The sequence below is a fragment of the Loxodonta africana genome, chromosome 12, assembly GCF_030014295.1.
Source record: "Loxodonta africana isolate mLoxAfr1 chromosome 12, mLoxAfr1.hap2, whole genome shotgun sequence".
In the NCBI taxonomy this organism is placed as follows: Eukaryota; Metazoa; Chordata; class Mammalia; order Proboscidea; family Elephantidae; genus Loxodonta; species Loxodonta africana.
The window spans coordinates 105,328,073-105,342,912 of record NC_087353.1 but is presented as its reverse complement, the minus strand read 5'-3'; the positions used below and the strand labels follow the sequence as shown (position 1 = coordinate 105,342,912).

General features: G+C 59.2%; 1 protein-coding gene across 5 annotated transcripts in view; it reads left to right on the top strand.

The window, feature by feature from the left end:
- Window positions 1-14,840, top strand: part of GTF2IRD1 (GTF2I repeat domain containing 1) — a 138,915-nt gene that overhangs the window by 42,724 nt on the left and 81,351 nt on the right. For all 5 annotated transcript variants that reach the window (XM_064296101.1, XM_064296100.1, XM_064296099.1 and 2 more), the window contains exons 4-9: window positions 1,551-1,706; window positions 3,549-3,732; window positions 4,475-4,779; window positions 5,804-5,893; window positions 7,527-7,610; window positions 12,441-12,624. In XM_064296101.1, coding sequence (XP_064152171.1) covers window positions 1,551-1,706; window positions 3,549-3,732; window positions 4,475-4,779; window positions 5,804-5,893; window positions 7,527-7,610; window positions 12,441-12,624 — 1,003 coding nt within the window. The remainder of the gene's footprint in view (window positions 1-1,550; window positions 1,707-3,548; window positions 3,733-4,474; window positions 4,780-5,803; window positions 5,894-7,526; window positions 7,611-12,440; window positions 12,625-14,840) is intronic.

Sequence of the window (14,840 nt, the reverse complement as noted above, 5' to 3'; positions counted from 1 at the left end):
CCAGGGTTCACAGGTTCCCATACCTGGGAGGTTCTCCATCCCAGGCCCATCTGCGCCTCACCGTCCAGCCCCCAGGCTCTGGTTGTGTCAACATGCCACCAGCATCCTGCACTATAAATTCTGTTGGTTATGCCTGGTGCCCCGGCTTGGCCATGAGCTCCTGAGGGAGGTGCAGGGCAGGGCTTGGCTCCCAGCCCTGAAGGGCACACAGCCAGTGAGCGATCTGAGACCATACCCTGACTCTCCAATTTTGCCAGGTGTGAGGTCAAGAGCCAGGCTCTAGGCTCCCACTGCCTGGCTCCATATCCCGGCTCTGGCCACCTACCAGCCACTGGGCCTTAACCTCCTCATATGTGGAGTGGGGCGAGCCGTGCTGCCCCCCTCACGGGGCAGCCTGAGGATGCAGTGAGTGAGCGGGACAGATGACCCGATAAACAAGGTGTGCACAGCTTCCCTGTGCTTCCCGGTCTGTAGTGCACAAGTTCACCTGCCTCTCACCATGTGGTGTGAAATTGTGCTCTCCAGACTAGTAAGTATGCACAAGCCAACCCGCGTGCACCTTGCTAACTGGTTAGTCCACTGCTGTGAGTTGGAATAATGCCTGGCACTTAGTTCATGCTCCGTGAACATCGGCTGCTGTTATCACGGCTCTGATTAGTCTTTGTGCTACACCCGGGCCTAGACCTGAGGACCAGCCGTTTAAGGGAAGGGCATTCCGGCCTGGGCAGTTCATGATGGGTGCCCAGCAGCTCCCCCAGCCAGCCCCACGTCCCACACAGCCCTCAGAGCTTCTCTAGGGTCAGGGGAGGCCTAGTTGCTGGGTGGGGTGGAGTGGATGGGTGGTGGCAGGGCCCTGGGGCTCCCAGCCTCCCAGGCGGGGGCCAGCCTCCCAGGCGGGGGCCAGCCTGGGGCTGGGGAAGGAGCACCTGGCTTCCCAGAGCCGGCAGAGCCACTATTTATAGCGCCTGTAGCTCAGCTGGTTTATTTCAAGCTCTGTAGATTCCCAGAGGAGAGCAGGCTTCAAGCTGGGAGGGGGCATGGGGCCCTCTCTCCCCCTCTCCAACGACGCAGCTTCTAGCACGTTCCCCAGGGATCCAAGCACACTTCTGGCCCCTGTCCTGGCCCAGCCTGGCTTGAACCTGCCCCTTTACAGCCCCAAGGCCTCCTGTTTGACAGAGCAGAAAACCAGGGCCTGAACTGGTGAGGACAGAGCACAGGCCAGGACAAATAGGACAGATGTTTGCTGAGCTCCAGTTCTGAGCCAGGCCAGCTGCGTCCCACACGAGCTCACAGACTAAGGCTCAGAGATGGGGGGACTTGCCCAGGGTCACACAGCAACTAAGAGGTGACCAGGGATGAGACCCAGCCCCTGTGCTGGGCACTGGGGACTCCAAGATGACCAGCCCTGGCCCTCGGTGAGGAGAGAGGGGCCCACCCATTAATTCCCATGTACTCATTCCCTCATACACCATGTTGGGGTCCTGGCTGTGGGGCTCAGCACGGGGTGGGTGGGGGGTGCTCATGGCAGGTCCGCATACTGTGCCCTGCAGGGGGGCCCCCATGGAAGGAGCCGGAGACAGAGCACCCCAAGAAGGTGCAGCGGGGCGAGGGCTGCGGCCGGAGCATCCCACGGTCCACCCTGGAGCACAGCTCGGATGTGTACCTTCTGCGGAAGATGGTAGAGGAGATGTTTGATGTTCTTTATAGTAAGATCCTTCCTCATTCCATTTGGGGCCCTGGGGGGAGGGAGCCCCAGTCCTGGCCCAGCTGCTGTGACCTCCCTGCTGCCCCCCTGTGGCCCTGGACAAAGCTAGACTCAAGGCATGGGGGTGTTACCTGCCCCAGCCCTGCTGCACCCCACATCCCAGGCATGGATAGTCCCCCAGCCCCATTTCCTGAACCTTCTGCTGTCCCCTGACACAGGTCCTTGCCACGTCTGTCCTAGAAGTGGCCCGGGCTCGCTGTGGCCTCCTCGTCTCCAGGCTGGCTCCCTGCTGCCCCCTCCTCTGTCCTATGACCAAGGGCATCTTTCCAGAGCATAGCTCTCATCCCCAGGGTTCTCCCTCCACAGCCTTCAGTGACTCCCCACTGCCTCAGTGTGACATAGGTGGCCCACTGAGGCCTGTCTCCTACCTGTGTCTCCCTGCCTGACTGCACGGACCTACCCTGACCCCACCCCAGGGAACCACTTTCTATTCTCCAGCACACCCTGGCGACACCTTTGCGAGGGTGTTCATTGGGGGGCTGCCTGCCCCATCTGGTGAACACCTGCATCATCTCTAAGGCTCAGCCCCTCCCAGTCTGCCCTGTCCCCTCATTAGCTCAAGTGCCCTCCAGAGTCAAAGACAGTGTCTGCCCTCTCAGGGCCCTATGACCACCCATGTTCAGGACGTGTTTGTTGAATGACTGAGTGAAGGCCAGCTGGTCAGCCAAGTCCTTCCCGCTGGGGGAGGAGGAGGAGGCCTGGCCTCCCTTCAGAGCTGTCAGGCTGTGGAGGGAAAGTCTCGGGACCCTGGTGGTGGCTATCACACTCCCTGGGTGACCTCCTGGGTCCTTTCAGGCCCTAGGGTCCTGCCTCACTCACTTCTGACTTGCTTTATTGCTTTCCTTCCTGTGGCCCCTGGTTCCGTGGAGCAAAGGTCTGTGAGGAAACCTGGTGTCAGGAGGAGGCCGAGTTGGGGGAGGGCCCAGAGGCCCTGAGTGGGGCGCCGGCCACCATGGATAGGCCCGCTTGTCACGCCGATTGGCTGTGTCGCTGCGGCACTGCTGGCTGCAGGGCTGGTGCCCAGGGCCGGCACACTTGCCGCCTGCCCTGGCCTTGGCCCACCTTGGGCACAGTCAGGGGTGGCTGTGAGAGGAGGGGCCGCTTTCTGGCTCTGGGGGTGGCTGCAGTGAGTGGTGACAGGATGTCACAGGGACCAGGCCTCTGTCCATCCACAGCCGGCCACCCATTCCCTCAGTCGCTGGCCATATCTCCCCTTCCCTCCCTGCGCCGCCTCTCCTGTCTCTCCTCAGTCCATCTTCTTTGTCTCCTCCCTTTTCTTCTGAGCCCCCCTTTTTAAAGTTGCCTCCTGCTTTCTCTCTTTCTCACTTCCTCTTCCTTCCTACAGCTCTCCGTTCCTGCCTCTGGCTTTTTCCTCACCATCTGTCTCCCGGCAGCCACCTTTTCTCTATCTCTTGTGCCCCTTTCTCTCTCACCTCTTTGTCCTCCTCACCTTCTGCCTCTGAGGAGCTGCCCCAGGCCCTGCCCAGCCCCGCCACACAGAGTGGAAGGGGAGTGTCGGGGAAGCGAGGCCACCCAGCTGAGGGAGTTGCAGTCTCTCAGGTGCAGACAAGGCCTTGTCCACAGCCCTGCCCACCCGGCCCCCAGCTGTGGGGGGTTGTTCTGCTGTGAAGCTTGCATTTCTGAGGGGTCTGTGGGGTCCAGTTTACAGGGAACCTGGCACCCAGGGGAGTCACTCCACATCGCCCCTGCTCTGGGGCACTCCCGGCCCCGACCCGGCCTGGCTACTCTCTTACCCTGGCCCTCTCCCGCCCTGCCCCCACAGGTGAGGCCCTGGGCAAGGCCAGTGTGGTGCCGCTGCCCTACGAGCGGCTACTCAAGGAGCCAGGGCTGCTGGCCGTGCAGGGGCTGCCTGAGGGCCTGGCCTTCCGGAAGCCGGCCGAGTATGACCCGAAAGCCCTCATGGCCATCTTGGAGCACAGCCACCGCATCCGATTCAAGTTCAAGAGGTGAGTGAGGAGTCCCAGGGAGGGGCTGGGCCAGGGCCAGCCGGGGGCCACCTGCTGCCGGTCAGCTCAGCCACCCTGGGCCGCTCACCCAGCCAGAGGGGAGAGGCTTCAGACACCCACGGGGCCCTGGCTGTGAAAACTCCCAGTCCGATGGTGGAGGTGAGGCAAGCACCCTGGAGTAGAACACGGCTAGAGCCCCGCCATTGGGTCACAGAAGTCTTCGTGGGGGCCCCTATGCAGGACTTGGAAAGAGGCCGAAAGAGACTTGACTTGGCAGAAGGTCACATAAAGCCACCGCAGGTGTCAGGGGCAGCCACACACAAGTGTGGCGATAGGAAGAGCCGGGCCACGTCGGCTGTGTTAGGCACTGACGGGGGATAGGGCTATTGAGACAGCCAAGCTGTACCAGTTGGCGGGACAGCCTGGAGGTCAGCCTGAGGGCTTGAATCTGAGCCCAGCTCTGCTAAGGCCACTATTGGTGGCCCCCAGGGAAACGTGGAAGGAGATGATGGAGTCTGGAGGGCTGTGGTGGGTGGATGAGGGGCACAGGGCTTGCTCCCTCACTGGCCTCGCTGTGTGGCCCTGGGCATGATGGCCCCTCTGGACCTACACCCCTACCTGTGCTGTGCACTGCCAGGGCTGGTCTCTTCTGCGGACGGGATCAGGGGTGGAAGGAGAGAGACATCGTGTGGGACAGACAGGTGTACAAGGCTGTCCACGTGTCCTTCTTTCCCTTCCCCAGGCCGCTCGAGGATGGCGGGCGGGACTCAAAGGCCGTGGTAGAGCTGAATGGAGTCTCTCTGATACCCAAGGGCTCACGGGATTGCGGCCTGCACGGCCAGGCCCCCAAGGTGCCACCCCAGGACCTGCCCCCCAGCGCCACCTCCACCTCTGTGGCCAGCTTCCTGTACAGCGCTGCACTCCCCAGCCACGCCATCCGAGAGCTCAAGCAGGAGGCGCCCACCTGCCCACTTGCCCCCAGTGACCTGGGCCTGGGCCGCCCGGAACCCAAGGTTCCCGCTGCCCATGACTTCCCCGACTGCTGTGGTAATGCTGCTGCTGCTGGGACCCCAAGTCTAGAGGGGGGACAGAGGGAGTACTCTCTAAGGATGGGTCAGGAGACTCAGGTTTTCCTCAGGCTGGCAGGAGGTGTGTCCGGGCAGAGGGGTGGGCTGAGCAGATGGTGTAGACCCAGTTGAACCTGGGTGGTCATTCAGCCGTTTATGGAGGATGTCCTTGGCCTGAGACCAAGAAGTGCCTGAGGGACTCCCAGAGGCTCCTGTGGAGGGAGCACATTCTAACTTTCCTGCATTTAATGAATGCTGACTGCATACTCGGACTGAGATAGGGGTCCTGGAAGCATAAAAGAAGCCACAGCTGGGTGCAACAGAGACCTGGGCTCATATCCTGGTCCCTCTATTTAGTGGCTGTGTGTCCTGAGACAAACGCTACCCCGAGCCTCAGTTTCCTCATCTGTAAAATGGGGATGTGGATGGAACTGACCTCACAGAGTTGTTATGGTGATTAAATGACAGGCCAGTGGCGGCAGCATCTCCTGAGAGTGTGTTAGAAATGTACGTTCTCAGGCCCCACCCAGCCCTGCTGAACCTGAGACTTTGGGGGTGGGCCAGCAGTGGGTGTTTTAACAAGGCCACCAAGTGGTTCTGATATGTGCTAAAGATTGAGAACCGAAGCGCTGAGTCCAGTGCTCGGCACGTGGTAGAGGCTGAAAAGTTCTATTTACCTTTATTATTATCGTTATCGTAAGGAAAAGAAAGGACCCCTCTCTCCACAAATGTGTGGGTTGACGGGGTAGGACTTATACTCCTGAAACAAGTGTCCCACCTATAGAAGGTGGCTCCAGTGTCCTACCTTGCTGCTCTGGCATTTGGAAAGGATGGCTGAGGCCTCTGGTCAAGGAACGGGTACTAACAGTGCTTGCCATGAGTTCATGATTGCAGGGTCGCTCTCGGGGTCTCCCTGGCAGAGCCAGAGCCCATCCCCTCAGCCTGAATCTGGGAGCCCCCTTGGGGCCCACCTCAGACCTGTACCATTCCTCTCCCTTGTCCAGGACAGAAGCCCCCCGGGTCTGGTGGGCCTCTCATTCAGAACGTCCAGGCCTCCAAGCGTATCCTCTTCTCCATCGTCCACGACAAGTCGGGTAGGATGGCGCCCTCGGCAGTACCCTGGCCAACGTGGGCACAGGGAGACGGTGCTCACGGGAACGGAAATACGTCCGTTGGGTCTTCGTGAGGAAAAGGAGGCGCAGCCCGGCTCAGGGTGGAATACTTAGCTACTGCTGTGTAACAGATTACCACAGAACTTAGCTTCAAACAGCAAGCACTTGTTACCTCACAGTTTTTGTGGGTCAGGGTCGAGAGTGGCTTAGCTGGGTCGTTCTGGCTCAGGGTGTCTCATGAGGTTGCAGCGAAGGTGTAGATGGGGGCTGCAGTCATCTGAAGGCTTGGGTGGGGCTGGAGTGTCCACTTTCAAGCTGCCGCACGTGGCTGTTGGCAGGAGGCCTCAGTTTCTCACTTTGTGGGCCCCTCTAGTGCTGCTTGAGTGTCCTCACAATATGGCAGCTGGTTTCCTGCAGAGTTAGTGACCTAGGAGAGAGTAAGGAGGAAACTGTATTCCTTTTATGAAATGGTCTTCAGAAATCGATGCCATTTCCGCCATATACTTCTGTCCAATAGAAGTGAGAAACTTGATCCAGCCTATGCTCAGAGGGTGGTGAATTAAACTCTACCACTTGAAAAGGGGAGTTATCAAAAAATCTGTGGACATGTTTTAAAATACCACACAGAGGGACCAAGAGCAGGACAATTTGGGAGTGTAAATCATAGCAAAAAGGAATGAAGCTAAACCTGGCAGTTTTGCATTTAGAGGTCTCAGCCTCACCCCAGTGAGAGGGTCTTTAAGAAAACCCAGTCCTCTGGGATCAGTTTGGAAAGCCCACTGCCCCAAACAAGGTCCAGCCCTGAGGGGGAGGAGACGTGGGTATCCAAATGGAGCCGCACCATGGGAGGCCACAGTGGGCAAGAGGCACGAGCTGGGATAGAGTCTTGCTGGGTGCTAGCTGGATGACCTCAGGCGAGACGCTCAGCCTCTCTGAGCCTCAGGTTTCCCATCTGCAAAATGGGAATATCTGTGTTTAAAAGTTATCTTGAGGGATTAAGTAGGATAACATGTAGGATGACATATGAAGTACTTAGCGCAGAGAAGCATTTAATAAATGAGAGGTGTTGCTTTTATGAATTATAATGAAGCAGATTATTGGTGCTGCTGCTGTTAGTGAAGTTGAGGCAGAGGCCTTAGTTTTACTGGACAGACCAGCAAGGCCAAGGCTGGCTGAGACCCTAGATGTGTGATTGACAGGGTGAGGTCTCTGAGGTCACGACTTAGCCTTTCCTTACTTGAGGAGACTGCTTTGCCCACCTCCTGCCTGTTTGGAGCAAAATGGGCCTAGGATGGACAGGCTGAGCCTGCATAGTACGCAGTGCCCCCAGGAGGACAGGCTTGACATCTTAGGAGGGAGCAGACGGGGGCCCTGGAGCACCCTGGATGTGTGCAGGGCTGCTTTCCGAGAAGGCTGCAGGGTCAGGATCCGAGGTGACAGTGAGCGGGAGGGCTGGGCCATCCAGGGCGCTGGAGGAGAAAGCCAGTGGAGGGCGCGTGGCTGTCCTGGGCTGCAGCCCCCAGCTGGGAGGGTCCACCGGGGCGGGGGGCAGTTGGGGCTGGTCGTGAGGCAGCTGGGCCGTGGGGCCCTCACCTGTGTCCCTGTGTTCTGATAGAGAAGTGGGACGCCTTCATCAAGGAGACGGAGGACATCAACACGCTCCGGGAGTGTGTGCAGATCCTGTTTAACAGCAGATACGGTGAGTGGGCGGCGGCCACGTGGGGCAGCCAGTGAGCCTCTCTTTACGCAGCCATCACTCCTGTTCCACAACAGGGCAGCGGGAGCCATATGCTGCGCCCACGCATGCCAGCCCTGGTCTCACCTGGTGCTCCTGTCTGGGGAGGGGTTGGCTGTGTCAGTATTTCCCTTGCAGATCCTTCAGGGGCTAGGCTGATGGCAGAGCCCCAGATCTGACTCATCTGTGGGAGGAGGGCCCGTGGGACAGATCACCGTCTGGGGACCATCCAGAGGGCCCAGGAGACAGACTTGTGGCTGGTGTCACCCCCTTGCTGGTTCCCCCCGCCCCATGCTGTGGTCTGCCCCAGTGCCTTTCCAGTGCCCAGGTGGGGGCCCTTTGCACCTTTTCTGGGCAAATTCCTACTTGGTCATAGGCGCTCAGCTCCTGGGTCACCTAGCCAGGTGGGCTCCCTCACGCTGTGCTCTGATGCCCTGTCTGTCTGCCTCCGTGCCCCCGCTGTGTCCCCAGCAGCCAGGACTGAGCTGGCTCAGAGCAGACGTCAGTCCAGGCCCCGGACAGCACACACAGGTGGTTCCCCACGTTGAGCTGCTCGCCTGCTGTGGGAACACAGCCCCTGGCTGGCTCGAAGACAGAGGCTGGACCAGATGGCCTTAGACCTGCCTACTCTGGGTCCTGGCCCCTGCTGTGCCCCCACCCTGGTTTCCTGCCTCCTTGGTGGTCCTTGCTCCTGTGCTCACTCGCTCAGCCTTTGTGGAACTCCATCTGTGGCCCCATTCGTGGTTGGATGTGTTGTGGCCCTTGCATAGGGCAGCTCTCAGTCACTAGAGAGATGGACACAGGGACTAACGGGTTACTCGGTGACCCAGGAGTGATGTCATTCCCCTCTGGACAGTGCCCCTCTGCAGGGATGAGGATGCTGTCCAGAGGCCAGAGCTATGGGGACTGTGGGGTCAGGGGGATGGAGAGGAGGCTTGGGCCTGCGTGTGCTGGAGGGAGTGAGTGCTACCCCTAGTTGGCAGATGCCTTTTGGGCAGCCTGGAGCTCTCCATGCTCCCTCCCTGATCTTAGAGTCCTCACAGGAACTGGGGCGGGGGCCTTACCTCCCTCCCACTCTCTTTTCTTCTTTCTCCCTTCTTCTCTCCTTTCCTTTCTTCCTCGTCCTCCCTCTTTTCCTCTCTCCCGTTTCTCTTCTCACACATTCTTTGTGGTGTGTTCTGAGCTCCCACCTGTACCAGGCACTGTAATGGGGTGACTTGGGGAGACTGGCCTCGAGGCGTGCCCTGTCCAGCAGGTGCCTGCAGGTGTGTCAGCAGTAGCCACCAGAGTCTGCAGCACTGGGACCCTCAGAGAAGTGGGCAGCCCAGAGGAGGACCAGGTGTCCACAGGCCGGGGAATCAGTACTGGCTTCAAGGGGGGGGTGCCCAGGGGCGGATTATCCAGCAGGAAGGTAAGCACGGTGCTTACCTTCCTATCAGATCATCTGTAGTGAATGATTTCACGTTTTTTCACCACGTCAGAGATTGTTTACAGGTGTGGCTGGCATCTATCTCTGTCCTAGTTCCACAGCGCCTTCCAAGACAATCAAAGCCTCTTTTCAAATTTACAATCCCTGATGGGGGCAGATGACCTGGTGAGCAAGGTAAGCACGGGCTTACTTGTGCTTACTTACTAATCTGCAGTGCACAATTTCATATGTTTTCACCATGTGAAAAATGTGAAATTGTGCACTACAGGCTAGTACGTAAGCCCGTGCTTACCTTCCTTACTGGGTAATCCACCCCTGGAGGTGCCCTTTGATCTGGGCCAGGGTTGGGGAGGTCTGGGCAGGTGGACTTGGCAGACTGGGCCTCCTGGGGTTAGGTGAGTCTGAGTGAGGCTCTCAGTAAGGCATCTGGGACAGCCTGGGCGCCTTTGATGTGGCCTGGGCTGGCCCACTCCGCCCTCTGCAGCTGAGTTTCTCCCCACCCCAGGGCAGGTACAAGCTGGAATGGCGGCAGGGGGAAGAGCTGGGAGGAGCCAGCTGCAGCCGCCTTGGCAAGGGTCCTGCCCCAGCGGAGCTAACCTAGGCCGCTGCCCACCTTCCAGCCTGTTGTGCGTCCTGGGTGGTTCCCAGAATGCTAGGCCCATGTCCAAGTGCCAGCACTTGAGCCCCTCCAGCCCCAGATAAAGGAGTTTTGAGCTTGCCTGCTCAGGACAGAGAGCCCTGGGCTGCCTGGGAAGGAGGACGGGCCTCATGATACTGGAGGCCCTGGGTCTGGGCGTGGGAGCTGAGGTGTCCCTCAAACCTGGACCAGCAGAAGTGGCCATGGGTACCTGGCCTGCTCCTGGTTCTGTCCTGTCGGCCACCCTGTCTGGGTGAAGGGGATCAGCAATGGGCTGGGGGTGCAGAGGGAAAAACAGACAATGAAGAAACGGGAGGAGGCCGAGCCCTCGGGAAGCCTCAAGAGCGCCCTCACCTGGAGATAACGTTGTGAGCAGACAGGGACAGAGGCTCTGCTCAGGGGCAGTCCCTTCCCTCTTCCCTCTCCCCTCCCAGCGGGCAGAGGCTGGATTCTGCAAGGCCATGTACCTGTCCACTGAGTCTGCACACCGTGGAGAGACAGGCCCAGCAAACCAGAGGAGCCCGATGGAGCCCGTTCACACAGACTCAGAGCCCATTGCCCCAGTGCTGGGAGCAGGCGGCGACGCTGGAGGGAGAGATGGTTTGACAGAGGGTTGAGTTTGACAACGAGCTGAGTGTGACTTCACAGTGGGATTTGGCTGCCAAAGACACCAACGCAGACCTGGCCTATATCAACAGAGAAACTGTGTTTGTGGTGCCCAAGGGGGGCCCGGTGGCTCCAGCCTGCCCCTGGCAGGGTGTGGCGAGAGTGGGTCCAGCTCTCGGCCTGCCCTTGCAGGGGCACAGACAAGCCATGGTGTGGCCAGAAGAGCAAGGTCAGGATGGCGGAGGCCCGAGGAGTGGCAGAGACGTCCAGGCCTTGCAGAGGATGAGTACCCAGGAAGGTACCAACTGGTCTCACACAGCCCACAGCACACGGGTGCTGCTCAAGCATTTGGTGAATGGAGGACGAAAACGTGGAGCTGGGCTGCAGGTGAATGGCTGTAAAATGGCAAGAGACCAGACCACGTGATCTGACCATCGCCCATCTGTCAGTTTGTCCTTCTGTGGTAACGCGTTGTGCCGTGATGCTGGAAGCTGTGCCACGGCTATTTCAAACACCAGCAGACTCACCGACGGGGGACAGGCTTCAGCAGAGCTTCCAGACTAAGATTAGGAAGAAAGGCCTGGCAGTCTACTTCAGAAAATTAGCAAAACCTTATGGATGAGTCATCAGCAGGGAGAAGGACGTCATGTTGGGTGAAGTCAAGGGCCAGCAAGGGTAAGGCGGACCCTCGGTGAGATGGGTTGACACAATAGCCCCAACGATGGACTGAAACACGCTGGCAATTGTGAGGATCATGCAGGACCAGGCAGTGTTTCATTACGTTGTGCACAAGGTCTCCATGAGTGGGGTCACCTGGCAGCAGCTAACTACCTAATGATCTGAAGAAAAGAACGAGTAACCGGTTCGTGGCCCAGTTGCTCTCTGCACTGCCGTTGGCACAGCCGTCAGCTTCCAGCTGCTCCATGTTTTGATGCTGATGAGTGCGAGGCGAGTCGCCCTCTCTGGAAGACAGGGCGCACCTGTGTGCCACAGAGCTTGGCATATTTCTGTCATTCCACCAGGAGCAACCCAGAGTCTGGGAGCTTCCTTCAGCCGTTCATTCATTTAGGGAATATTTACAGAGTGCCCACTATGTGCCAGGCCCTAGTCTGGATCCCGGAGGTACCGAGCTCACGTTCCACACAACACAGGTATATAACGTTGTTATTAGCTGCTGTTTAAACTTTTGGTGACCCCACGCACTTTGGAATAAAACGCGGCCTGGTCCTGTGCCATCCATACGATTGGTTATAGGTGTGTCTGTTGTGATCCACAGGATTTTCATTGGCTAATTTTCAGAAGTAGATTGCCAGGCCTTTCTTCCTAGCCTGTTTTAGTCTGGAAACTGTTGAGTCCTGTTCAGCATGATAGCAACACACAAGCCTTTACCGACGGACCGGTGGTGGCTGTGCTCGAGATGCGTTGGCTGGGAATTGAACCTGGGTCTCCTACATGGAAGGCAAGGATTCTACCACTGAGCCGTGACTGCCCTCGTATATGTTACTACAAAAAACCAAACCCATTGCTGTCGAGTCGATTCTGCCTCATAGTGACCCGATAGGACAGAGTAGAACTGCCCCATTGGGGCAGACTGCCCTGTCTTCTCCCGAGAAGCGGTAGTAGGCTCAAACCCCACCTTTTGGTTAGCAGCCGAGCGTTCACATACATGATGCCCTGCGGTAGTAGTTGCCTGATGGAGTACAGAGCAGGCTAAGGGACGGGGGGTGGAGACCACACGTTACAGGGCCGACAAGATGACACCTGAATGGAGGGAGGGACGGAGGGCAGGTTGCGGCTCCCTGGGGGAAGAGCATCTGAGCAGAAGGACAAGCATGTGCGAGGACCCCAGGTGGGTGTGTGCCTGGCTAGGTGGGGCGCAACACGAGGGTGGAGCAGATCAGGGGTTGAGCTCACACCTAGCCTGGAGACCCAGGTGGGCCTTTGGCCCTCTCTGAATAGAACAGGAGCTTGTACATCTTTACAGAGAGACGTGTGCGGCTTGATGTTTCAGCAGCAGGCCTCTGTGGTCCGAGTGGTGTCAGGGAGGCTGGGCGGGAGGATGGTGACAGCCCTGGGTGTCCTGCACCTCGTCTCTCCCTCAGCCTTGCTGTTGCCCTTCCAGCGGAAGCCCTGGGCCTGGACCACATGGTCCCCGTCCCCTACAGGAAGATTGCCTGCGACCCAGAGGCCGTGGAGATCGTGGGCATCCCAGACAAGATCCCCTTCAAGCGCCCCTGCACGTATGGGGTCCCCAAGCTGAAGCGGATCCTGGAGGAGCGACATAGCATTCACTTCATCATCAAGAGGTACAGGGCAGGCTGGGGGTGCTGGCTGGGGGTCCTGGGGTGCGTGCGGGCTGGGGCCTGTGGGCTGGGGGTGCCGGCTGGGGCCTGGGGTGCGGGCTGGGGCCTGTGGGCTGGGGGTGCCGGCTGGGGCCTGGGGTGCGGGCTGGGGCCTGTGGGCTGGGGGTGCCGGCTGGGGCCTGGGGTGCGGTCTGGGGGGTGTGGGCTGGGGGTGCCGGCTGGGGCCTGGGGTGCGGGCTGGGGCCTGTGGGCTGGGGGTGCCGGCTGGGGCCTGGGGTGCAGTCTGGGGGGTGTGGGCTGGGGGTGCCACCTGGGGCCTGGGGTGCGGGCTGGGGGGTGTGGGCTGGGGTGCCTGCTGGGGCCTGGGGTGCGAGCTGGGGGTATGGGCTGGGGATGCCTGCTGGGGCTGGGGTGCGGGCTGGGGCCTGGGGTGTGGGCTGGGGGTGCCGGCTGGGGCCTGGGGGTGCCGGCTGAGCAGGGGCCCAGAGGCAGCCGATGGGGTGGGGTGAATGGAGGGCTCTGTGACTTAGCAGGACCCTGGCTTCCTGACTGAGCAGTAGGGCATTATCCTCAAGGGCCCCGTTTGTGGATTGGATGGGGAGAGGGAGGTACAGTGCCTGGCCTGAGCGGGTACCCAGGAAGTTCTTATTAAGGGTTGTTTTCTGTTCCCTAAAGAAGACCTGTGGTCTTTGAACTCACCTGCCATCAGAGGGGCCCCACCAAGCTCAGACGGGGTGGCGGCTTCACCTCTGTCCTGCCCTCCCAGGCTGCCGCTTTTTGCTGGCACATTGTGGGTGGGTAGGAGGGGAAGAGTGCAATGGCCCCAAAGCCGCAGCCCTGCACCTTCCCAGCTCAGCAGGCCAGCGTGCCACCAAGCACATGTCAGCATCTCCAGGCCAAGCCCAGATTCCTAGGCTGCCTTTTCCTGAATGGTTAGGACTGGAGGGCTGCCTGGAGGCCATGACGTCTGGCCCCCTGCCTCTGGGGCACCTGTCCGCATCCCTGGCGCCTGTCTCTGGAGCTCCCATTGTGCACACACGCTCACGAGCTGGCTGGTCAGTGCCGCTGGGCTGTCAGCAGAGCTGAGGCGGGTGCTGTGTTCTGCGGCTGCCGCGTCCTCAGCACCTAGGACAGTGCCCGTGTAGCATAGATGCCAGACGTGTGCTTGTGGAATGAGCGAACAGGTGCTTGTCTTAAACTGGGGCCCATGCCTTCTTACTTCTTGTTGCTGTTGTTAGCTGCCGTGGGGTCAACTCCGATTCATGGTGACCTTAACGTCGCCCAGTCCTGCGTTATCCTCACAATCCCAGCGTGTTCGAGGCCATCGTTGTGGCCAGTCTACCTCCCTGAGGGTTTCCCTCGCCCTCACCAGCCCTGTTTCACCAAACATGATGTCCTCCGCCAGCAATTGCTCCCTGCTGATGACGTGTTCAAGCGAGTTGGACAATGGTCTGTTGTGATCTATAAGGCTTTCGTAGGCTAATTTTCAGAAGTAGCTCACCAGGCCTTTATTCCTAGTCTGCCTCAGTCTGGAAGCTCTGCTGACACCCATCAACCATGGGTGACCCTGCTGGTATTTGAAATAGCAGTAGCACACCTTCCAGCAACACACACTGCCGCCGTGCGGTAAGCTGATGGATGGCTGGTGGTCTGACTTCTTAGAGCTTAGGGAACAAACAGGGTGACGGGAGGTGGAGAAGGGGCTGCCGTGCGAGGAACTGGGCAATGTCTGGGCAGAGGGGTTGACGGCTGCCTGGGCAGCCCAGGAGCCTAAGGGATGCAGGGAGGCCGGGGCACAGGCAGAGGCTGGGGTGGGCTCTGAGTTTGGAGTGTTGTAGGAGTGGGAGGGCCTGTTAGAAGATGAGCACCAGGATCTGAGAGACCCACTGTGCAGGGGTGGGGGTTGAATCTAGGGAGACCTGCACAGAGGTGGGGAGACCAGTGGTCCAGGTGAGTGTGTGGTGGGCAGAGGGAGAGAGGATTGGGATTGATTTGGGGTGAGCAGGGTTGCTGGTGGATGGCCCCCACAGGGGCCAGGATAACCCCAACCCCAGGCTTCTGGGTGCATTGAGTGGAGGCAGCAGGTCTTGGGGGTCGGATGCGGCCTTAGTTATCTAGTGTTGCTATAACAGAAATATTACAGTGGGTGGCTTTAACAAATGGAAATTTATTCTCTCTCAGTTTAGGAGGCTAGAACTCCAAGTTCGGGGTGCCAGCTC